Source organism: Patagioenas fasciata, chromosome 10 (genome assembly GCF_037038585.1).
Source record: "Patagioenas fasciata isolate bPatFas1 chromosome 10, bPatFas1.hap1, whole genome shotgun sequence".
Classification (NCBI taxonomy): Eukaryota; Metazoa; Chordata; class Aves; order Columbiformes; family Columbidae; genus Patagioenas; species Patagioenas fasciata.
The window spans coordinates 979,192-1,003,907 of NC_092529.1; the positions used below are offsets into that span (position 1 = coordinate 979,192).

The 24,716-nt window shown below is 50.2% G+C and overlaps 1 protein-coding gene across 1 annotated transcript in view; it reads left to right on the forward strand.

The window, feature by feature from the left end:
• LOC139828799 (uncharacterized) overlaps nucleotides 1–24,716 on the forward strand; it is a 108,985-nt gene that overhangs the window by 75,714 nt on the left and 8,555 nt on the right. The window contains exons 3-7 of the mRNA XM_071813335.1: nucleotides 7,893–8,026; nucleotides 15,411–15,506; nucleotides 23,533–23,609; nucleotides 24,366–24,468; nucleotides 24,546–24,664. Of these exons, the coding sequence (XP_071669436.1) occupies nucleotides 7,893–8,026; nucleotides 15,411–15,506; nucleotides 23,533–23,609; nucleotides 24,366–24,407 (349 nt within the window). The 3' untranslated portion in view covers nucleotides 24,408–24,468; nucleotides 24,546–24,664. The remainder of the gene's footprint in view (nucleotides 1–7,892; nucleotides 8,027–15,410; nucleotides 15,507–23,532; nucleotides 23,610–24,365; nucleotides 24,469–24,545; nucleotides 24,665–24,716) is intronic.

Genomic DNA, 24,716 nt, shown 5'->3' on the forward strand with positions numbered 1-24,716 from the left:
TTTTAACCTGTGAGTACAAAGACTGGAGCATCAAGCAGAGTTTTGCTGCCTTGAGCCCTAAACCCAGTATTTTTCCCCGGTGCACGCCCTCCCAATGCCGCTTCATCACAGCGATGTTTTACAGCTGTTGTGCTGCACATGAACGTTTTCACTGCCGTACCATCTATATAGCGCACGGTGAACTCTAAATGTCCGTGTAAAATCCATTGCTGGGAGTGCTGCTGCTTTAACTCCTGTGGTTCTGTGTCACCACCCAGCACCTCTGAAAATGGAGTATTTCTTTTTATAACTTTTAACCTCTTTCTATAAAAGCGATGACTGGCGGCTGTGTTTTGCTGGGCATGAACATGGCAGGAACATGACAGCAAAGACCTCGCGCTGTGGACTTTACACCCGTGGGCGCTCTGGGGTCGCTCTGCTCCCCGTGCCTGGATGTGTGGGCTGGCAGAGCCACGGTGCCGTGTTAGTGCTCAGATGCAGCTCTGTTAGTCTGACAAAGGAAAGGCTGAGCTGAAACATCAATAAAACGTGAGGAATGTCGATACGTGTCGGGCAGGAGGGCTCTGAGCGCTTTGGAGCTGTCTTTGGGCATTACGGTTATCCAGTGCCGAAGCTCTCGGGTGACCTTCAGCGTTCCCAGCACTCATTAAATATTAAAAGGTTAAAAGAAAGCAAGCAGCAGGTTTGAACTGGTTCTTGGCGAATCCCTGCTGAAATAAGGAGGAGTCTCTGCTGGTTTAATGCCCGTTCCACGTTGCACAAAACCAGACGAGCGCTGGGTGCGCAACACCATGGGTGCTACTGCTTGTACGGCCACGCGCTGCGTAACGCTTGTGCCGCTCTCCTGTGTCCCTGTGTCCCTGTGTCCCTGTCCCGTCCAGCAGCAGGGAACAGACCCCGACCATGGGCAGAGGCGCTGGGATCAGTGCTGAACCTGGGGGTTCGCATCACCCCGGGGTTTGCGTCGCTGGGGCAGCCGCAGCGCGGGGACCCGCGGGGACAGGACCTGCCCTGAGCGCCGGGCAGCGGCAATCAGCGCCTTGGAGTGCGCTGCAGAAACCGGGCCCTTATTAAACAACGCTCTGCGGCTGATTATAATGACAGAAACTGTGCCCGCAATCTCTAGGTGGATCTGATCATCAGTCATCTCTGGTTATTAAGTCACTAAGAGAGAGGAGAGTAAGAGTGCGTTTACTTCTTCCCATTTATAAGCCCAATTATCAAGCCATGTCTGCCCAAGCACAAAGCTTGTCAAGCTTAAGTGAGAATAAATATTGTGGGAAGAAAGAGAAGATGGCCGGTGACAAAAATACCAGCCCGCTAGCGAGGCCGAGGTGAAGAGCAGGCGGGTGGAATTGTGTGTGTGGTTCAAGGCAGGGAGGTCATGGGCACCACCAGCATCCTCCGTCCCATGGTCTGCGCGGGGGCACGGGCGCCCCCTCCTTTCTGTGTGCTCTCCTCCTCCAAGGGTGGATAAAACACGTCTCAATGCGTGAAGTTGCTAGCAAAATAAACTCTTTGGTTTTTTTCTTCCCGCATTTATAGAAGAAATAGTTGGAGTAGGAATAGTAAATGGAGTGGAACAGGAAAACACAACAGGATTATTTGTATCCTCATAAGAAGCCTGGCAAAGCAAAGCAATGGGCAGGAAAACACCAGGAGGGGGAGAGGCGGGGGTGCAGTAAATATGCACCAGTTCTGTGTGGCTCGGCAGCTGCTCCGTGTTATCGGTCCCAGCCCTTCTGTATTTTCTGTCTTTCTCTCTCCCGCCGGTGCAGTAGGAACAAAAGCAACTGTTATTGCCTTTTTACGAGGGAGGCGAACTCTGCAAAGTGCGAGCGCGTTCTGCAGCAGCGGGGCTCGGGGTTTATGGCCCGTGGTGCCAGCGAGCAGCTCCCGGGGGGGCGGGCGGGCTCCTGCTGGGGTCGGTGCGTTCTGTCCGTCCCGTGCCCTCGTTCCGCTCGGGAGCGACAAACCCCGCGGGGTGTGCGGGGCTGGGTCCGCTGCCCCAACACCCGCCTCCCAGGGAAGGGACAGACCCCGCATCTGTCCGTCTGTCCCGCTGGGAGCGTGCAGTTGAAATCCAGCACTTCTCCGGCGTCTCATGGCTCTGTAAGCGTTGGTGATTATTAAAGGTAGGTCTGGGAGGGCAAGCTGCCCGTGCATCGCAGCTGCAGCGCAGGAGCACGTCAGCGCCGCTGCAGTTGGGCTTCTCGAGGCGCTCGCTTGCTGCTGCCTCCCCCGTTGTGAGCGGTGTCCCTGGGCACTCGGACGTGAACGGCGACGTTGCCGTGAATGACAAACTGCCCTCCTCCATTCACTCTAAATATCACACATCATGCTGCCCGCCTGGTATCAGAAGAGCCACATCCAGGCTGCTGGGGACGGTGCTGGGTGACCATCGGATAAACCGCAACTCGGTGACGTCCCGCGTGTCCCCGTTCCCCGGCTGCGGGGCTCGGTGCCGCTGCTGGAGGTGCCCTTCTCCGCGGCACGGGGGAGAACAAGGGCTCGCCTGCATCTGCTAATTGAAATCCGCACAGCACGGTTGACACCGCGGTACAGGTGTTAATTGGGGTGTTCTGACGAAGGCTGCTGGCAGCCCGGCTGCTCCAGCGGCTCCTGGAAGGGGTTGTTCTGCCTCTTTCTGTGGTTGTTTGTTTTTTCCCTTTATTCCTAAAGAGCCGTGGAGTTTTAGAGTCGCTGTGTTGGGTGAAGCCGCGTGCAGGGTGCAGGGTGATGGCCGCGGGTGGTGCCGTGTCCGCCCCGGCCGCTCTCCTCTCCATGGCGAGTCCCCGGCTCTGCCCTTGGTGAGCGACTCCGGTTTGTGTTTGCTCCAAAAACAACCTGAAATATTTACCGAATGTATCATACAAAGTGCATTTTGCTTCATTAATGCAGTTGTAATTAATTTACAATGCAATGAAATCAAACAGATGGACAGGAAGCAGCAAAAACTATAAGTGATGTAGCAATGACTCAGATTCAATGAAGTATTTAGATGGGCACAAACAGAAGTTGCTTTATTTGATGCAAACTTCGGCCCGGTCACCTGCACGTTAACTGGCGCCACATTGAATTGTGGCAGGTTACGCAAATTGGATTGATTTCACTTTTTTTCTCCTCTGTTTTAACCTGATTTCTGTTTTCCTGGTTCGTGCTTCGCGTGGTAATGCGGTAGTTAATGAAGGACCTAAGTGAATGTTAAAGGGGATTTCATTCACTTCCTAATTTGAGTCTAAGGAAACCCAAATGCTGCGGGGTGGAAACGGCAATACAATTGCAAAGATGTCTTTGTTTTTAATTTACATTTTTAAATATGTATATTAGTTACGTTCAGTTGCAGGTTAATTACCCTTAACTTTTAGATAAGAAATATGTGAAATGTGGCATTGCAGCGTTTCCGTCCTTTCCCATGCCCATCCTCGTTCCACTTACACCCAGTATCGGTAAATGGAGAAAAAGGTAATACTTAAAGGTACAGTATATCTTTTTCATTGAGGTTTATTCCCAAAACAATTCTGTGATTTAAAGTCATTGTGTTGCTTTGAAGGTCCTTTAGCTGGTTTTGTTTTAAGGAATTCTAATTAATCCTTCCTTCTCGTTCGGGTCTGTCTTCGGGAGCCCGTCTTTTGGGCTTAACGCCTGCTAAAATTAGATGTGTACAATAATATGCGGAGTGTATAGTAATCAGGTTATGATACAGACTTTGGTAACTAAAAGGTCTTGCTACACTGAGAATGAGACGTCTGTTCCGTAGATTTAGCGATAGTGTTTCTGTATGGAAACACGAAGATGCGAGTGCACCAGAGCTTCTTCACGTTGAGTTTTTGGGGTGCAGCGGGGACCACGGTCCCTGGTGCTGGTCCGTGACGGTTCCCTTGGGTGCTGCGCTTGTTCACGCGACTCCTTCCATTCGCATTGGAGTTCTAACCACTTGCAGAGTTCAGTGGAGGGGAGAATGGGCAAAGGGGGAGGATGGAGCTGCGATTTCCCATTTAAAACCAAAAATGAACGTAAATGCTGTGGCAAGCGGGCGCCTCTATCGGCGGCATCCAGGAGGGTGGTGGTGAAAAGTGCTTCAAGTGTTTCATTTGTACAGGAGGTAATACTGGTCCATAAAGACAGTCGCAGTCTGATAAAAATCTGATAGTTCATTTGCAGTTGGCATTGAACATTAACGACATCTAATGTACCGAAGATTCATAGAGATATAAAGAGAGGGATATTAACAGAAAATATGGTGCTTTTATCCACATCTCGGAGGAAGCCTTACTGTTTAATTTAACAATTTAACATGGATCGGTCTGCGGGCGCAATAAGCGCGCATGAAACTGCTGCTCATAGGGGTCTCACCAAGCGTATCGGGGTACCAGGTGACAGAGCTGAAAAATCAGTCATCAGAAAGAATATCTGTTCTTTTATTAGTGGATTAAAGGAAAGTTTCAGCTATTTTAACCTTTAAAGTGATTTTTCAGGAGAAAAAGGTTCGTTTCCAGGGCTCTGCTCCAAATGCAGCATCTCTGTCCATCTCCTATGGCCTCAGGTGGGTTAACAGAGATAACGGGGTCAACTTCTGTAGCTGATGTTACACAAGCGGCCAGCAGGCAGGCTCATTAGGAAATTCCGTGGTCTGCCCTTAAATATTTTTCATGTAATGCTTTTTTTCGGGTGAACAGATTGATCTGCCTGTGTGCTTTGGCTGCGGCCTGAAGGGAGAGAATTGCTGCTTCAGGGGGGCTTGTTGGAATAGAGTTGTTGCTCTCAAATGTGGCAGATGGGTGTGAAGGAAATACTCCCGTGGGTTGTCCCTGCTTTAACAAAAATCAGCTCTCAAAGCTGCTTTGTCCCCCCTGTGTCCCCCCCCCCCGTGTCCCCCCCGTGTCCCCCCTGTGTCCCCCCTGTGTCCCCCCTGTGGCCCCCCTACATCCCCAGCTGCTCCCACACACTGAACATTTACTCACTCGCCAAGGGGAAAAAAAAGCCCCAAAACGCACTATATCTGGTGGAGATTGCCACAACAATAGTTACTTTGACAGTGATTTGCGGGGAGAGGATGATGTTTCAGAATGACTCAGATTTTCCGACACTGAATGTATTTTCTCATGGGATTGTATCTGGTTTGATGGCAGGTGATGATTTTCTTAGTGGGTTTCTTTCACGTTCCCAGGAGACGCAGCGCGCCGGGTCCTGCGTGCACCCCCTGAACCAGCCGTGTCCCCTTCTTGTGCCGTCAGCTCCGAGGAAAACCTTTAATGTTATAATATCACGTTAAACTCACAAACCCCAGCAAAAAGGGTGCTGGAGAATGTCAGAAGTAATGAAACTGTCACAGGAATTGTGGAGTCATTAAAAAAGCAGCAGCAGTGAATAAATCCGTCTGTCCTTCCTTAAAATATAAAGTAGCGAATAACAGAGGAGCTGGGGAAGATGCTGGTGCGGTGGCTGGTCCTGGTGGCTGCGGTGTCACCTCTGCCACCGCTGCCCGGTGTGTCCCCCTGCCCGTGGGGGCTCTGAGGCGGACGGACAGATGCCCTGGGCCCTCAGCACAGGTCGTTCTGTTGGCATCTCAGCCCTCGACAGACTAAAAACCAAAAGAATTATTAACAGCGTGAAAACCATTTAAGTGGTTGAGGTAATTAGAAAAATGTTAGTGCTTTCATATAAGTTAAATTAAATGTGTATTAAATAAGTACCAAAAGAAAACCAAGTGCCAGGCATTAAATGAGCTGTGAATAAAACGTTTTTGCAGCGTTACCCAGTAGTTACCCAGCGTTACCCAGTTACCCAGAACTTTGCTCGGTGCACAGGTGGGTTCGGCTGAACAAGCCGTCAGTGTTGTCCCAAAGTGCAGAGCAGGCGATGGGGGCCCTGGGGGTACCGACCGATGCTGACACAGCAGGAGGCAAACCAGGAACAGCCGCTGACTGTGACAGCAGGGACAGGGCTGACCCCAGGGAGCCTCCCGCCCACCGAGCGCACGGGAGATGATGGAGCCCAACCCACGGACACCTGTTGGGCCCCGTGCGATGGGGACCAGCCCGGGGATGGTGACACGGGCCAGGGCAAGAAGAACCCGTGGGGAGCTGCGGGCAGAGCCCGTGGTTTGCAACCGAGCCCTTGCAAGGCAGTTCAAGTATTTCAATGTTATTATAAATATTTAAATGTGTTAAATGAAAGCGCGTGTGGGTGGCGGTTCATTGAGCGCCTTGGAAATGAAAATAATGAACCAAGTGACCTCTGCCAAATAAGAGAGCAGCCCCAAGCTTTGCAGGGCATGGTGGAGCTGCGGAGCCTCCTGATGGTTAACACTGAGCGGAGGAGCGGGCGCCGGGGCCGGGGCTGATCCTGGGAACAGGTGCCCCCGGGGCTGGGGGGACTTCTGCTGCTCCTAAGGCAGGTCTGGAAATGAAAACAAAGCCCTTCTCTGCCATCTCCCCGTCTTTAAATGCGTTTGTCAGGCTCACTGCTGGGCTGGGTGTGTGCCCAGCCCTGCTGCAGCGGGGGGATGCGGGATGGGATGGGATGGGATGGGATGGGATGGGATGGGATGGGATGGGATGGGATGGGATGGGAGGATGCCGGGCTGGAGGGAGGGATGCTCTGCTGTCCCACAGCCCATCCCAACCCTAAATGGTGGGTCGCATCCCAAACTTTTTATCTCTTTTAGTCATTTTTTGGGTAAAACCACTAAGGCTCGTGCAGCACGTGGTGTGATCTCCCTGGTGCCCCCGCCGGGGGGACAGGGACAGCGGGAGCTGCTCTGGGGTCTTGGCTGTGCCTCCGCTGGCGGTTTTTGACTCTGATTGTGGAACTTGTATCGGTTCAAGCTCCATCTCGGCTGGCTTCCCTCATCCAATTACACGCGATACGTAACTCGTACCATGTAAAATTACCTCTATGTCCTCCCCAGACTTAACTAACCAGTAATGAATCCTAATTTTATTGTACTTTGGGCCATAAAAGTGTGTTGTATCTTGCCATGAAATATCTTTATAAGCTTCAGCAGCTGTTCCATGTCCCCTCTTTTGCTTTATTTTATTTCGTTTCAGCAGCGATCTGTACAGAACGGGTGGGCAGGGGAGGCAGCACAAAGCTGCATTATCTTTCACCGGGAAATATTTCTTAACTAATAATTTAATACCTGCTAGAATTGTAAAGCAATAACAGAAATTAAACCAGAAGCCTGATTAATTAGTGGCTAAATAGCCGCATGTCCAGCACGGTGCTGGGAACCCGCACGACCGGGGGGTTTGGTCAATACGGGCCCCTCAGCCCCGGCTCCTTCTCTAAATGAGCCTTAAAACCATCCGCAGGGCTTTCTTTCCCCTTCCCTGGGTTCCTGCAGAGAATGTCTCCTCTGCTCGTTTAAAACCATCTTCCCAAACTCAAATTTCTAGATTTATATGTAAATGCACTGTTGATCAATTAAAAGATAAACCCAACTTTTGTGGGGGAGTATAGAAGGAATAAGCTCAATAAAATGTAATTCTCTTATCCCACTCTTTGTGTACAGTGATCAGAAAGGCATTCATCAGATTATTTTTTTTATCCTCCAATAATAATTTTGCACTTTGTGATCATTTTTTTCTCTAATTTGTAGCTATAGAATATTTTTATATCAGAAGTGAAGCTCTGTGTAGAGGATCTGTTTCGATCAAAGAGACAGACTTATGAATCGCGCTGGGAATTGCAGCCCAGGGTGACCCTTGTGTGACAAATCCTGTCGTCCACACGCTGGTTCCTGTCTGTGTTTCACAGGAAACTCCTGTGTGGGGCGGGTCTGTGGGGCTGAGGCCAGCGGCTGCTGCAGGGAATGGGGGTTATTATGATAATAGGTATTAATAATTTTAATAGGTATTATTTATTAATACTGGTGGTTGTTTGTCCAGGCAGCACCAAGTCCATAATGAAGCTGGTTCGTATCCAGACCTGTGGTTGCCTGTGGGGCTGGGCACCCTCGGCTGCTCCCCAAATCCCCATGACCGGCATCACCATCCGTGGAGACACCGGGAGCCCTGCGTGGGTAAGTCTGACCCAGGGCCGAGCCCATAGCGACATCATTTCAATTATATGGAATCCCAGGTTGGAAGGGACCTCCAGGATCGCCTGGTCCAGCCTTCCTTGGCACAAGCCTGGTCTAGACAAGCTGGCCCAGCGCTCTGTCCAGCCGAGTCTGAAAGTGTCTGGTGCTGAGGTTATCGCGGTGGCTGGTGTCTCATCAGGAGACATTTCCGTACCCATCGCCCCTCGTCTTTCCCCCGTGGCTCCTTGCACAAAGGGCATCTCCAGCTGCTTCGTAACCACCTTCGACTGCTGAGCATGGTGCTGAGGTCTCCCCTGAGCTGCCTTTTTTCAGGACTGAACAAGCTCGATTCTCTCAGCCTTTCCTCGTATTTTGGGGGACGTGGTGTGTTTAAAACAGGCTGAGAACCGGCAAGGTGACGGCGCTCAGCAGTAACACGGGCAGTGAACTGTGGACAGCTGGATGGGGCCGCTGTGTCTCTTACCATAAACCAACGTTTGATCCCATATCTTATAATAATTCTCATATATGATGGGCTCTGAACATGGGGACATAGGGCTTCATTTACAGATATTAGGACACCTGTAGCCAGCAAATTGCCTCCGCTTCTCAGGGATGTTGTTGGTTTGTGCTGCACCGAAATAACATTGGAAATCATAATTAAAAAATTTCCGTATCTCATCACAGTGTAATCACACAGTCTACCTCTCCTTCTGATGAACAGTCCTACAGGCAAAAGAAACTTTTCATTATCCTTGAACTTCACTTGTGCCACACGGTTCAGAGCTAAACTTGGGCTGGGAGATGCCTGTACAGCCTAATCCTGGCTTTGGTAAGCACTGGGGAGATTTAATACCATAGCATGAGGGGTCGCTTGGGCCGTACAGAGCAGCAGCCCAGGTTGACCTCCATTAGGGAAGCCAATGTATTTTTAAAGATAATATAGGCATAAGCGTCTTCCGTACTTAAAACACGATACTGGCTCTGCAGATAATTAGCAGACCTGGAAAACAGAGTGTGCAAATGTGCTGGGGGGTGACTGCACCCCGACCGTGGGAGCGGGTGGGCAGGGTGATGGGTGCTGCTGTACCTGCTCACGTAGGAAACCGGTGGAGAAGGGAGAGAGACAGCCTATAAATTAAAAATGAGCAGCAAAGAACAGGCTGGTAAGGCAGCATTTCCCGGGGGACAGCGAAGAAAAGGGGAGCTCGTTTGGCCAGCACTCAGTGTAGGCGTGCTTAGGGACGTCTCTCATATACACGTTTAGATTTGTGTGAGTGTTTGCTGGGGAATTTGTAAGAGGCTCTTGGTGCGTTGCCATGGCAACGCCTGCGCCGCACGCTGCATCCGCTGCATCCGCTGCGGCCGGAGCAGCCGCCTTCCCCCAAAACAGGAACGCGCTCCATCCTTTCCTTGGTTTGCAGGGTTGCAGATCTTTGGTGGTTCTGCCTCTCACCCTGTGAGGGTCCGGGTGGTTCCTGCCCCTGGTACGGGACCCTCCGCACCCCCTGCCCCTGGGCTGAGTAACCGTGACCTGGGACAGGGGATCTGCAGCGCGAGAGCTGCAATAGCGCTCATTTTATCAACCCCAGTGACGGGAATTTGGGGGAAATCAAAGGATTATATCGGCTTGTTCTCTCACTGCTTAGAATTGGGGCGCAGAGGTCCCCGAACCTGCTGCTGGCCAGATGTGGGGCTGAGGGCCAGATGTGCTGTGTCCCGCCACAGCGACTGCAGGTGTTCCTCTTGCATTCTAAGGTGTTGAATGCAGATTTACCATCCCCACTCTTGATTCTTATTTCCATTTTCAGAAAAGTCCACTTCAGCTATTTATTTTAATGCAGAGAAAGCTGATAAATGTTCATTTTAAATTTGTTTTTATCTACCTCAAAGGGAATTTTTTAGTGCTTTAAATTGTGCGGTTTGTGGAAGCTGTAAATAATTTTTTATGCTGGTCTTTGAAAACAGGTTTTTGCTTTTGTTTGTTTCTCTTCAAATCACCACACATCTTTTGTTGGTGTGCAACAAAACCCTGAAATTCTCTTTTTGAGTAGCTTTTTTGGAACTTAATAAAACCACATACATCAAAAGACTACGTACAGATGGTGGTTCATTTGCTTTGCTTTTATTCTGTATCAATCAAACCCACCAAAGTACCCCGGGTATCAGGAACACAGCATGTCCAACTGTACAGACACATTTTCAATTATGCCGTGGCTATTGATCAAAACTCAGTAATCTGTATCTCAGAAGATATTACGAGCTCAACCTGAAGATCAATCAATTTTCTTAATTGCTCGCTGCAGCAAAAGGGTTCACTTAGAGCAAACTATGGATGTTGGACTAACCCCAGTAAGTTGCAGACCTGGGTCACAACTGGTTTTAACCGGGGAGCATCTGGGGGGCCCTGGAGCTGCTGGTTCCTGTTCAGTTGTTCCAGGTCTGCTGCAGGATGGCCGCGCTGGGCGATGGGGTTGTTGGCCCTGTTCATGACGTGAGGCTCCTGGCCCTGCCGTTGGCATCGTGGGGGACAACGCCATCAAAATTGGGTGTTGGAGATGTCTCTTTGTAGAAGAGAAATCATCAGTGTTCTGGGAGGGCGTACATCGCCGGTCCTTTAGCATCAAAAGGGTTTCAGAAAGGGCCTCTTTGATCACGGGATGGGTTTTTGGGCAGCTGTAGCAGACAGATGTGGACTTCTCCAAAACCGCGCTGGTGCTGGTGTCCATGGACCCTCCCCGGTCCCACCCAGGACCTCCCGCTCTGGTTTTGTCCCCGGCAGCTTTCTCTGGTGTTTTGCACCAGGCAGGAGGAGGTTGAGCTGCGGCTGCTCCGCACGGGGACCCGGCGCCTCCCACCGGGAGCCCCTATAGGAGCTGCGCATCCCGGCGCCGTCGCTCGCTCCCCTGCCCAGCCCTGGCTGTGGAGCTCATTGGCATTCCCAGCGACGGCGGCGGGAAAACTTCCATTTATCACGAGTCGTGCCTCTAATGAAATATCCATTTCCCAAATCAGCTGCTCAAATTTCCTGTCACTCGAGTGGCTTGATGTAGCGTTGGAAGTATTGCTTTTGAGCGCTAACAACCGCCAGCGCTAACGCGCCGGGGATGGGCTCTGTGCCTCCAGGAGCTGAGTTTGTTTCCCAAAACAAAGTACACGAGTGGCAGGAAGAGGTTTTGTGACATCTGTGGTGTCGCATCCATGACTGTGCTTCTACGTTGGACTGGCCTGCTGTCATTTTTGCTAAAATAAGCTGTAAGTGTGGATGGGCAGGGTTGGTCAGTTGCTCTTTCCTGCCCATTGCGCTCTCCCCTGCTCGTTCCTACCCTCTGGTGTCCCCTCCGCCTGCTGTCTCCTGCGCTACCAAAGACCCTTCTAATGAGCAAAGAGCAGCCTTAACGAGCTTATTTAATGGCTTTGCAGAGCTGTTGCATGGGCAGTGTGCTCATCAACCACCGTGAATGGTGTGTCACCCTCGGACTGCCAAAACCTGAGATTTGCAGGGTTGTGTGTAAAACGTGGGGTGTTAAACCAGCACTTGGTTTGTCTTGGCGGTCAGTTCAGTTACACTTGAGCTGATATTAAGTAAGATGTTTTATAAGGGCAATGTCGGTTCACAGTGAGGATGGGAAGGGGGGAGCAAGGCAGGCCCAGCAAGCTGCGGAAACCAGAAATCATTTAAGATGCTTTCACTTTGGGGAAAACAGCAGAGATAATTGTAAAAGCTGATTTTTAAATGATGGAGGGGGAGAGGAAGGCCAGGAGGCTTTACCTTGAGGAGATACATGAGAGGAACGCAGGGAACCACCATGCAACGTGTTTCCTCGAGGTTCCTAGCAGGGATAACATCGCTAAGAATGTGAAAAAATACTAAGTATGGCGTGAAGAAGGGCAAAAATTAAAGACATTTTTCTATGAGGTTATATTCTGTGCTCTAAAAATAAATAATTTACTGTTTGTGATGGATGTTGTTAATTCAAGTTACGTTTTTCTGGAGGCTGGGGCTGCCGTAGATCGCGGTGTCCGCAGTGCCGGGCGCTGTGCTGTGTGTTCGGAGCGGGCAGCCGCGGGCTGTGCGTGCTGTGATTCGGGCTGCAGATTGGAGCATTCACCTCTGCGGTTTTCTCTGTGCGCACGGGACGTGCTCGCGGTGCCTTCCTGTGTGCCAGGAAGATGTTCTGGGCTTTATCCTCACGAATGGCCACATCATTCATTTGGAACACCCGGATTGCCAACAAGGACTCATGCAAGCAGCAAGCAAAACCTCGCAGCGAACAATGTGACACTAATCTGTTGTTTGTGCTGAAATACAGAAAGGAAATTACAGCTTGGCTGTCGTGAAGCTCATAAAGGGAAAAAAAGAAAAATGCCACCGAAAAAGAATAAGCTGCTGAAGAAATTTCCATTATCAGTTTGTTTCATGCCTTGTAGCTCCAGCTGCAAACAATCCCTTTCATAAATACACCCTCAAGATAAATGGCAGCGCAGTTCTGGTGGCATCAGCAGGATAAACCCCCAAGACTTCTCCGGCTGGGGAGGGAGGATCTGCGGAGGGTTCTGCTTCCTCTTGTTCCATCTCATCACCATCTTGGGGGAGAAAATGAATATGTATCGTCTGTTATCTTGTCATTTTTGAGCCAAACATCTTAAAATACATTTTCTGTGAAATAACCCTGGGGATTTCAAGACCAGAATAAATTATTAGAGTAATTTGAGCTTGGAGTCCCTGTACTTGCTTTAAACACGGCACAAGCTCTTCCTAATGTAGGAGTCTTGTTTTGCTGAGTAACCAAAGGGAAAAAAGAGAAAAAGCCACTGAAACCCAAACCATAATGAGCTCAGGTGCTTCTGCCGTGCCAGGCAAGTACTCACAGTGCACAAGCTGATGAGAGCATGTGGTGCATCTCTGGAGGGCTTGAACTGCAGGTGGAGCTGTGCTGGGCAGATCAGGTGTCCGGTGCCCTGTGGGATCGCAACGCTCGCCCTCTGTTCAATAATTTGTGTTGAAGTTTGCTGATGCTTTCTCCGGTTTATGTTCTCCCCAGGCTCAGTAGTAACTTCACGAGAAGGTGTCTCTGGGAGTGCCCAGGGACAGGCAGCAGATGCCCCTGCCCAGCGAAGGACCCCCTGGATCTACAGCAAGTGGTGCTGGGCGCAGCAGAGCAACCGTGCAGCAGTGCCCATGCAGCCCCCATGCAGCAGAGCAGTCGTGCAGCAATGCCCGTGCAGCCCCCATGCAGCAGAGCAGCCGTGCAGCAGTGCCTGTGCATCACTGCGAGCAGAGCAGCCGTGCAGCAGTGCCCATGCAGCCCCCATGCAGCAGAGCAGCCGTGCAGCTGTGCCTGTGCAGCCCCCATGCAGCAGAGCAGCCGTGCAGCAGTGCCTGTGCAGCCCCCATGCAGCAGAGCAGCCGTGCAGCAGTGCCTGTGCATCACTGCGAGCAGAGCAGCTGTGCAGCTGTGCCCGTGCAGCCCCCATGCAGCAGAGCAGCCGTGCCTGTGCAGCCCCCATGCAGCAGAGCAGCTGTGCAGCAGTGCCTGTGCATCACTGCGAGCAGAGCAACCGTGCAGCAGTGCCCGTGCAGCCCCCATGCAGCAGAGCAACCGTGCAGCAGTGCCTGTGCATCACCAGGAGCAGGGCAACCGTGCAGCAGTGCCTGTGCAGCCCCCATGCAGCAGAGCAACCATGCAGCAGTGCCCGTGCATCACCAGGAGCAGAGCAACCATGCAGCAGTGCCTGTGTATCACTGCGAGCAGAGCAACCGTGCAGCAGTGCCTGTGCACCGCCTTGCAGCAGAGCAGCCGTGCAGCAGTGCCCGTGCAGCGCCACGAGCAGAGCAGCCGTGCAGCAGTGCCTGTGCATCGTTGTGCAGCAGGGCAGCCGTGCAGCAGTGCGTGTGCAGCCCCCATGCAGCAGAGCAGCCGTGCAGCAGTGCCCGTGCAGCGCCACGAGCAGAGCAGCCGTGCAGCAGTGCCTGTGCATCGTTGTGCAGCAGGGCAGCCGTGCAGCAGTGCGTGTGCAGCCCCCATGCAGCAGAGCAGCCGTGCAGCAGTGCGTGTGCAGCCCCCATGCAGCAGAGCAGCTGTGCTTGTGCAGAGCCCATGCAGCACCACATGGCACCCTGCAGCAGAGCAGCCTGGGCTGTGCATCACCATGCGGAAGAGCAGCAGAGCCTGTGCAGGACCACACAGCAGAACAGCATGGACTGTGCAGCACCATGCAGCAGAGCAACTGTGCTTGTGCAGCAGAGCCCATGCAGCAGAGCCCATGCAGCAGAGCCCATGCAGCACGCTGCAGCGAGCAGCCTGGTTTGAGCAGCGCCGTCCCCAGCCTGCCCTGCCCAGCAGAACCCCAGGTCCTGCATCCTTTGCCCTCACGCTCTTCCTGGCCCACACTGGCTGTGTGCTTGACAGCTCCTGTGAACGCGGCATCACCGTCTGGCTTTAACACCATCACCACGCTCCCCCCGGAGTCGCTTCGCTGTGAAATGGCTTCACAGTATTCAAAGTGAAAGGAAACTGATGGCTTGTCCCGGTGGACAACATAAATTCCGTGCAGCGGTATAAATCAACCCCACGACCATCAGGTTGGTAGCCCCGGCAGCCTGTGCCCCCATCCTGCCCGCTCTGCCCCAGCCAGGGCGACACCGGGCTGAGATCCGAAATTTGCTGCATGTCAGTGGTGCAGGGGTTATCGTGGGAACCGTGTTACCCTCATAACTGTAAAACCCCATTTTGAAGAGATGGCTTCTTCACCACTGCATCGCATCTCATTGCTGACAGGTGGTTTCCAATCTGAAGGCACTTAATGAGATAATTTGCAGTGGGCTTTAACGAGCCTCAGCCATTTGTTGGCTCAGCCCCAGCACCACAGGCCTGGCTCCCTGCAGACACTTTCACAGGTAGAATTTGGTCCTAAAAACTGGGTGTATTTTTTAAAAGCACTGCAGCCTCAATCATGTCATATTCTCGGTGAAACATTCAGAGAGCAAATGGAGAGTCCCGGGGAGAAAAATGTTACTCCTAATTTCCACATAATGGAGCTGCAGCATAAAAATGCCCTGTGCTGAGTAATTGGGAAAGTAGAGCCAAAAATAAAACCCCAGATTTTTTTCCCCAAGAGAATTTTAGTCTCCCATATCCATAGCAAGAAGAAACGTTTCATTTCCATCAACAGAAAAGGATTCCAGCTCGGATTTGCGTAGATTATTGTGCTGCTCGGGTGCAGCAGCTGCAGTTTCTGGGTGCAGCAGGTTGGCGTGACATGGGAAAATCTGAAAAAAACACTTCATTTCATTTGCTTTGTCCTTACTGACGTGCATGTTTAGTATCATTTTAGGCAGAAATCACAGGTTTATTAAAGGATTTATTTCTTTTTCTTCCAGTGGCAGCGAAGGAGCTGGGTCTTAGAGCACAGCTGTTACTGGAGGGCAACCTGGCTGGGCTGGGATCCTGCGACACGGACCGGTTCATCAGTCCTGGTACGTTACCGGCCCCGGGTTTGGGACGGCTCTGTGCATGGCAAACGTTTAAAGGCATATAAATGATATATGGTGAGAGATGCTAATGGTGCAGGGTCCTTTGTATAGAATCTATATGTGGCATTTGGGGGGGCGTTGCCAAGAGAAGTGATGCCCCGCAGGCTTGGGCAGGCTGGAGGAAGGTCTGAGCTGCAAACACAGGTCACTGCCGTTTCTCTGGTTGCGGTGCAGGAAATGCCATTTAAACGTGAGAACAAACCCTGTCCTGTGCGGGGCTGTGGGAGGAGGAGCCGGGTGAGACTCCACGTGTTCTGTGAACGTGCCCGAGTGGCTGATGTTTGTGGATCTCCCCAGTACCAAAGGAAACTGTCTCTTAACAGCTACTACATTTTAGTTATAAACAGTTTTCAGCTGAGATTTGCAGTTCAAAGGTCTTACAGTAATAGCTGACATTCAGTTTTATTTTGAAAAAAATACTCGTTTCTAGAAAAGCTGTTGGGTTTAGAGGTGGCCGCAATGGCTAGGAACAAAGGATCGGTTTTTTGTGTACGTGGGTTACCGTGTTTTAGGAACAGACAAAACGAGTTCTCAGGGCAATGGTGTGTGTTCGGGAGGGCGATTGGGGGTGTTTGCTGGAGCGGGGAACGGGCTGGGGCTGGAGAAGAGCTCAGGTCAGGTTGTTCTGCGCAGTCGTGGTGGCGCTGGCGGCTCAGACCGCAGCACCACGACCCCGCTCCACCTTCCTCACCCCGTTAGCCGAGAGTGGCTGTTCTGAGTAATTCAGTCATTGGAAATCTTTGATCTGTACCTCCAGACTGGCGGGGAGATTTGTCTCAGACCTGGAGGCTATCTGAGATCAATAATATCATCAGCTTCACCCGCATTTGCAAAGATAATATTTCCATGATGTCGCCTGATTTCGAGGGGAAGAAGAAAGGCTGTGCAGTAGAAAAAGTCATAAAAAGCATTGTAGTGAAGCAGCATTAACTGTTCGAAAACTTTTCCAAGACCATTAATTGAACTTTGTAACAAGATTTAAATGAGATATTGAAAATCAAATGCTGGGGCCTGGCTTTAATTGCCTGTTCTCCGATAGAGCGTCATCTTAGAGACGCGGTTTCTATTTTCATCTGTAAAGGAGGATCCAGCAGCCCCGCAGAACCGGTGTCACCTGTTGGCTGCTCCCCACATCCACATCGCGTTCAGAGTCCTTTCTCTTTGTGTCCTCCGCCGAGCTCCCGTGTGCCAGGGCACGTCGGGAGCGTTTGTTGTCGGTAGTTAAATCCCGTTCTGTGGATTTCTTAATAGAAATATTGTTAGGAGTGCCTCAGAACTCGTGCTCGTTGCTGCTCCGGTTCAGCACCAGCTCCTCCCAGCAGCTCCCAGTCGTCCCCATGGGCTTGGGGTCAGAGGAGCCCAGAATAGGGCACAAAAAGTAAAGCTGAGCCTCAGTTCCGTGCTAATTTTACGCATCTCCAAGTTAAGAATAGTGAGGTTTTACTGTATAACAGGCCTTTTATCAGCAAAACAATTTCCTTCTGCGTATGTCGTCTCCCACTGGTAACAGCAGATGCATCTGTGTAGATATACTGTAGATACGATGTTTGAAGCAACTGAAACTCTACTTTTATATTCTGAAATAGCAGCAGGAAAGGGGCAATCACAGCCTTAACTACTTCAGCTGCTTGTTCTTCTTCCCTTCTTCTTCTTCTTCTTTCCTTCTTCTTCTTCTTCCCTTCTTCTTCTTCTTCTTCTTCTTCCCTTCTTCTTCTTCTTCTTCTTCTTCCCTTCTTCTTCTTCTTCTTCTTCCCTTCTTCTTCTTCTTCTTCCCTTCTTCTTCTTCCCTTCTTCTTCTTCTTCTTCCCTTCTTCTTCTTCTTCTTCTTCTTCCCTTCTTCTTCTTCTTCTTCCCTTCTTCTTCTTCTTCTTCTTCTTCTTCTTCTTCTTCTTCTTCTTCTTCTTCTTCTTCTTCCCTTCTTCTTCTTCTTCTTTCCTTCTTCTTTCTTCTTATAGTTGTTGTTATTATTATTATGTATTTAATAACAAGTGTTAGTGTTTGACAAGAGGTGGGGGAAGGTTCTTTTGTGTCTGCACCCCCAGGCGCTGTGTTCTGGGTGCTGTTTGTCCCGTGGTTCGGTCAGGGCTGCCCGCAGGTCCTTAAAACACTGGCCTGTAATACTGCACGTAGATAAAGTGGTCCCTCAGTCATTGTCAAGTGCTGAATATTTGATGCAGACAAACCCGGTCCTCACTGCGCTTCCCGTGCATACGGGCAAACGGCTTCTTTGGGGGTCCTGGGGTTTGCTCGTAGCTCTGCATTAGTGTTCCTTTGAAAAGAAATGCACCTGCACATGCACTTAATCCTGTTTTTTAAGTGTTGTAGAAGAAACTCCCAGTATTGGGAACATGTGGTTCATGGTAGAGAAGGTTTAATGCCACTCAGTAGAAGTGAATTTTTGATGCTGCAACAGTCTGATAATGGCCCTAATGTCTCACTTAACGGACAAGCAAACAACTCTGGAGAAATTAAAATAATTCAGTGTATTAATACTGCAGGTTGAGCAGTAAACAGGACACATACGCATGAAAAACAGGGCAATTTGGGTCCGAAGGGGGTCAGCTCTGTCCTTTGGAGGGGTGCACAGCCATTCTCTCTGGCAGCACCGGTTCCACGCCATGGCCGTAACCACCGCCCTCACGTGCATTGGTGTCACCCATCGCTCAGGAACAGGCGGCTGCGCGTCCCGGTTGGTACCGAGGAACCGAAACACCCTGGCGGAGATGGGCTCTCCATTTGTGGGGCAAATGCACCGCTTCCCATTGACTTCTCAAAATCCATTATCCTGGTGTGAATCACATCCGTGCAGAATGCGACCATCTGACCCTAACTTAAACACAGAAGCCCCAACGGGATGGGAACAGTAAACTGGGTGGTGAAGCGCTGGGTGTGCTGGAAAGGGCAGCTGCACGGATGGCGGGAGAGGCAAAACGTGTCCGAATCTGACAATTTGGACATCTGTGATATGAGGGATATTTACACCTGGTGAACGCTTAAAGAGAGCGGCTGTGCTGATAAATCTGTGTCCTTAACAGCTGATCCCTTTGCTTTTCTTTTTGGTGGGAGACTGGTTACAGAGAACTTCCAAACCTGAATGGCTTGGTACTGGAGAGCTGCACCTTCAGTTCCAAGGGGACTGATTTGCCTACCTCGCCAGTTTTAAAACAGTTCCTAGTAATTTGGGGATTTCTTGGGATTTTTTGAGATGCAGAATGTTATGATGTATTTTTACTGCCCTTGCTGTTTCATCACACTGTGTTTGAATATAGAGGGTGGAAAAGCTATTGCTCAGACTGGTGAAGATCCAAAATGTGATGGTTCCTTGTGCCTGAGAGTGTGAGAGGGTGGTTGTGTGTGCAGAAGTGCGGGCGCGTGTGCCTGAGAGTGTGAGAGGGTGGTTGTGTGTGCAGAAGTGCGGGCGCGTGTGCCTGGAAGTGTGAGAGGGTGGTTGTGTGTGTGCAGAAGTGCGGTCGCGTGTGCCTGCCCCCCCCTTTGGGACACAGTTGTGGGGACACGGGGGTCCCCACCAGCACCAGCCTCGGGAGGTGGTTTGTTCCCGGCCAGGGGCTGATCCCTCGCTGGATCCTGCAGGATATAAAGTTATAATTCCATTGCCGCCACGCGCTGTCGGTAACTCTGTGAATAATGAGGATGATCCGGTGCATTGCTGTACATCAAAGGCTGTCGGACGAGGGTCCGTTTGCACAGTTTGTTCTTTTAAAAGCTGCGTGTCCTATCTGTCCACGTGAAACAGCCTGGAACGTACCTACCCCTGCAGGAGCCTTGGGGTGACCAAAATAATCCGGTCACGGCAAAATATTTTCCCGTGAAATTGCATTAGATCCGCGAAGGGTCAGGGTGTTTATCAGCGGCTGTGTGTTATCTCTTCCTCTGTACAGCCGAACCCCAGGAGCTGCAAATCGTTGTCTCTCAGGCTTTCAGTGGCCTCTGGCATTGACTGCATTGAGAACATGGAGTACAAGAGAACCCCAGACAGCGAGGCGAGGGCGACCGCATGTTCAGCCCAGCAGCCGCACGCAGAGCCGGGCCCAGCATTGCGCAGCAACCCCGTTGGTCTTTTCTTCTCATTAATTGAGTGGTTGTCTGAATGCTAATCCCTATTCATCACTTACCAATATTGCCATGATCTTAACTCCTGGGTCTGGAAGATGAAAATGCCCAGGAAGCAGCCCGAACCACTGAAGATGCAAGTGGGACCTGCGTGACTTTGTAAGTGTAACATGATTGAAAAGATTGGTCTTCCCTCGTGATTAATAATAAATCAGACCTCTCGTGGTTCCTGCTTCAGGTTTTAATTTTGCACAAGCTGTTGAAATACAGTCTGTGTGCAGGAAGGGGTTCACAACAGGCTTTGTTTGCATCGAAAACAGAAGTTTGTGCTGTCTTGGAAATGAAAAATCTGGGAGCCCTGTAAAAATTCAGCCTCCTGTAGTAACATACGGTGCTTTCTGGGTTTGTTGGACAAGGAAGTTTGTCTGCGATCAGACAATGCGTTGTAACAGCTGTACAGAGATGGAGAACGTGATTATGGGTGATGGCATCGGGCTTTCCGAGGGGAAGGGATGGGGTGTAAGGACCTACTAAAGGTGTTTGTGACGAGACGTCGCTGCCACTCACGGAGGAGCCACCATGCTCGTTGAATTGGTGCACAAAGTGTCTCGCTAGGGATGCATTTCGACGTCCTCCAAAAGTTAGTTTTGCTGTTCTGTCTGATTTCCACCTTATAAAATGTGGATAAAATAGCAATATCAAACAATTTTTGGATAAAAACGGAGAGCCCTGCACAAATACCGCAGCGTGCGGTTTCAATCAAGGCGCATTCATGGCTGTGTGCGGCTCAGTGTCACTCAGCAGCTCAGTGTCACTCAGCAGCTCAGTGTCACTCAGCAGCTCACCCCGAAGAATCAAGAAAGGTGCAATAGGAGAAATAAGTGGGACTAACAGCACACTGAGGAAAACGGGAAATTTTGTCAAGTGGGCGAGCGAGCAGAACATCAGCTTATCCAGGACAGCACTGACCGACTTGCAGATTTTTGTTTGAAGGGAACAATATTTCTAAAATATATATATATATTTTTTTTTTCCAGGCTGTTGGTCAAGATGTTTCTATGACAACTGATACAATTTCATTTCAGTGATGGATTACGGAGAACTCCGGGGAGGCGCGAGGTGGTGGAGTTGGGGGCACAGACTCTTTCTCCGAGTTGCTGGGCCGTTCTGGTTCTGCCTTTATTTACTGCCCGTGGCTTTGGGCAGCACTCGGTGGGAGCCCCTGGCTCTGGTGGCGCCGGGGGGCGCTTTGTGCAGCCGGCAGCTGAATTCGGTCCACCTGACCCCATTTCTCACGTCCTTTCCTTCCCCGCGCTCCCAGCTCCGCGTTGCTGCCCGATTGTCCCGTGTTCCAGCCAGCGGGAGAGCAGCTTCGCACAACCCGCATCATGTATACATTCTTATGTACAGTATTAATTTAGATATGTTATGCATATTAATTTAAGGAAGAGAAAGTCAGACTGAGGGAGGGCTAAAGGTGTTCAAATCATGGATGTATTCTCATCTAATGGCTCTTTTTCTTCCCGTGCTCAGTGAGGGAGTTAGGAACAAAATTGGAGATCTTTGTTTTTCAAAGGTACCTATATGTATGACAGGTGTAAAACACGGGCACAGATACAGCAGACAGGAGAAAGCTCATTTGCTTTTATTTTTTTAGAGGATCAATATTCCACAGTAGGGAAAGACATCTATTCCCAGCTATAGTTTTATAAACAATATTTCATTATGCCTATTATCGTAACAACCCTTTTTATCTCCTCCGTCAATATTTGGGTCTATCAGGCACTGTCTTATCTTTAAAGTGAAAAATCCATTGTCGTGGCAAAAGGCAAAACACCCATTAACAGCCCACCTGCTAATTAATGCTTGAGGCCCAAGAGTGTTCTAAAGAACTCCTGTCTAAACCCGGCAGGTGTTGTACTAATGGACATCAGCCCTGTTCCTGTGAATTCCTGTGTCTCACGGTGCGGTTTACAGGAGCGCAGGCAGGAGGAGCAGCGTGTGCTGTGGGGCTTGGCAGGTGACAGAATGCCCTGAGACATCACAGCTCCCTGTTACGTGGTCTCCTGGAAAAAGCTGCTTGAGTAATGGGTCACGTCCCTGCATTGATTCCTGCATCCGCACCCCTGCATCACGTCCCTGCACCCATGTCCCCGTGTCACATCCCTGCACCTGCGACCCTGCACCGCATCCGCATCTCTGCATCCCTGCACCGCATTTCTGCTTTGATCCGTGTGTCGCGTCTCTGCATTGATCCCTGTGTCTCATCCCTGCACCACATCTCTGCATTGATCCCTGTGTCTCATGCCTACATCACATCTCTGCATTGATTCGTGTTGCATCCGTGCATTGATCCCTGCGTCACATCCCTGCACCTGCATGCCTGCACCTGCATGCCTGCACCTGCATGCCTGCACCTGCATCCCTGCACCTGCATGCCTGCACCCATGTCCCAGCATTGCATCCCCACGTCCCTTTGTCGCATCCCTGCACCACATCTCTGCATTGATCCGTATCGCATCCCCACATTGATCCCTGCATCACATCCCTGTACCCATGTCCCAGCATTGCATCTCCACATCCCTTTGTCTTTGTCGCATCCCTGCACTGCATCTCTGCATTGATCCATGCATTGCATCCCTATACCCATGTCCCCACGCTGCATCTGTGTCCCTGCATTTGCATCTCCGCATCCTGCATCCACATCCCTGTGTTGCACCGCATCCCTGCACCACGTCCTCGCATTGATCCCTGCGCCGATCTGTGCATTGCACCTGCATCCCTGCGTCTCATCCCTGCTTCGTCAGAGCAGGGAGGAAGGGAAGGGGTTAATGTGGCATCCGAAACAGAGTGAGGAACGAGAAGAAATAACTTGACATCAAGAAAATGCCTTTAGAACAATTAATCCGTGTCGGTACCCAGCTCATCACATGCAGTAGGCAAAGCCTGTTGTTTCCAAGAGGTTAACACCTCGGCAGAGTTCATTGCTGGTCTTCCTCTAAAATTCCAGTGTGATTTCTGACTTCCTAGTTTGTTGTTTATCTTTCGGCTAAGTAGATTTTAAATAAAACAAATATGTATGCTCGTAAAGCACCACAGCTTAAATATTTAAGGAAAGTAAGCAAAGCAAACATCGTAGCATAAATATTTAAGGAAAGCAAAGCAAACAAAACCTGAAAGCCACACAGCTGGAGGAAACCGACTTAAAAATCGGAGGAAGAAAAACAGTGTAATGAGAACAATTGTGAGTTAATCATTGAATCACCAAGGTGAGTGGTTTTGTGTATTAAACTTTCCGCTGTCACCTCGGGCTGTGTTTTCCTCTACAGAGCAGATTTGGAAACTCATGGTTTTCCATCAGGAGTGTAACATTCGTACGTCTTTTCAATGGATTACGTATCTGTAATATTTGTGACACAAGATGCATTTAATAGACGATCTATAGGCAGGTATATGGTATTTCTTACGGCAGTAGTTATATTCTCCTCCTCCATCAGGTGCAAACTGTGTATCTGTGACAAGACTCTAGGTCAGAAACATCAGTTTATATATTACAGTATGTATATAATACAAGGTGCAGCAAAGGCGTGGGGGGAACGGGCTGAAGCAGTTTGGCTGCTGTGTATTTAGCAGTTGAAGTACAAACGAGTTCTAATGTGGTTGGTGCTCCCATATGGGACAGCGGGTAATTCAGAGCCGTGCGGTGATTTCCAGGTCAGATAAGGACCGCACGGTGGTGCAGTGATGAAAAGTAACGGAGAAATTTCTGAGAAGTTCTCCTTCCCAGATTTATTGCTGAATTACACTTTATTGTGCTTTATGAATCTCTCTTGATGAACCTGAAGTTTTCATTACCAAAGCACTGCTGATTACCGTGTTTTCCTCCCCTTTCCTACAGATTCCTGGGTTTTTCTGAAGCTCTTCTGCTCCAGGTTTCTCCCAGGAGGTCGCAGAGATGATGCTGAGGTGCCCTTGGTGAGTCCCCCGTGTCACCGTGCCTGTTGAGAACGTCGCAGCCTGGGCGCCGTGGCCGAGCCGGAGCTCTGGTGCTCGCGTGGTTCGCTGCTGTGCTGGTGCGTCGGCTCCAGCGCTGTGCAGGTGCGGGTGATGCACACACACACAGTCATACACCTACACCGCTATTCACACAAAAGACACAACAGTGCGCCTCGTAAAACGCCGTGTCTTGACAAACAGAGAAACCCGAGTGAAGGAAAACAAAATAAAAATAGGTCTTAGAGTGAAAATTTCCCTCTTTGTTGGCTTGGCAGCTGTATCTGCTTGATTTCATCTTCTCATCTGTAGAGATAAACGTGCCTGTAGAAGAGAAGGGTGTGAAATGACAGGAGAGGGATGAATCAGTCGTGGTGGAGAAACTGGAAAGCTGTGTGCATAGGAAGCGGGGTTGGTTCCAGCTTAGCTCTGGCCTTCCCCCTCATTGTTAAAATATCCAAAGTGTTCATGAATAATAACGACTAAACGTAAAAAAAAAAGCCCTTGCAGCTGCCCAGTGTGATTTATTGTGTAAATCAGCCTGTTCCTCCGCTAGCACGCCATTGGTTTGGTTGTCGCTGTGGTTTGGTGGTGGGTCTGTACGAGCTGTGCATCCCATGCACGTGCGTTGCCCCGTTTTTCCTCTTTGCCCTGTGACTGTTGTCGATCATGGTTGTTTTGCTTCAGTTTCAAATTGTATTTGCTCGACAACACGTGGTTATTTGCTTATTTAATCAGCAGTGGTGGTTTTCCAGAGATGAAACTGAGAAGTGTGTTTAGGACGAGGAATGCTTTTGGAGCGGGAGTTAGAGTGTTGGGAGCAGCTCCACAAAATAAATGGGTAAGCAGATGTACGCGGAGGCAAATACGCTTGTGAGGAAATGTGTTTTGTGCTTTACATGCTTCTGTATCTCACAGTCGTTCATCGTCTGCTGGGAGGCCGAACACTCGCGACAAATCTCCATCATAAAAGCAATCTGCGACGAGGACGTGCCGGGAATACCGATGGCTCAGGGACCAAGGTGGACGTTTGGCCTGTATGAAATCCAAGTCATTCACTGTATTGCTTATAGCTGTTTAGATTGCCTT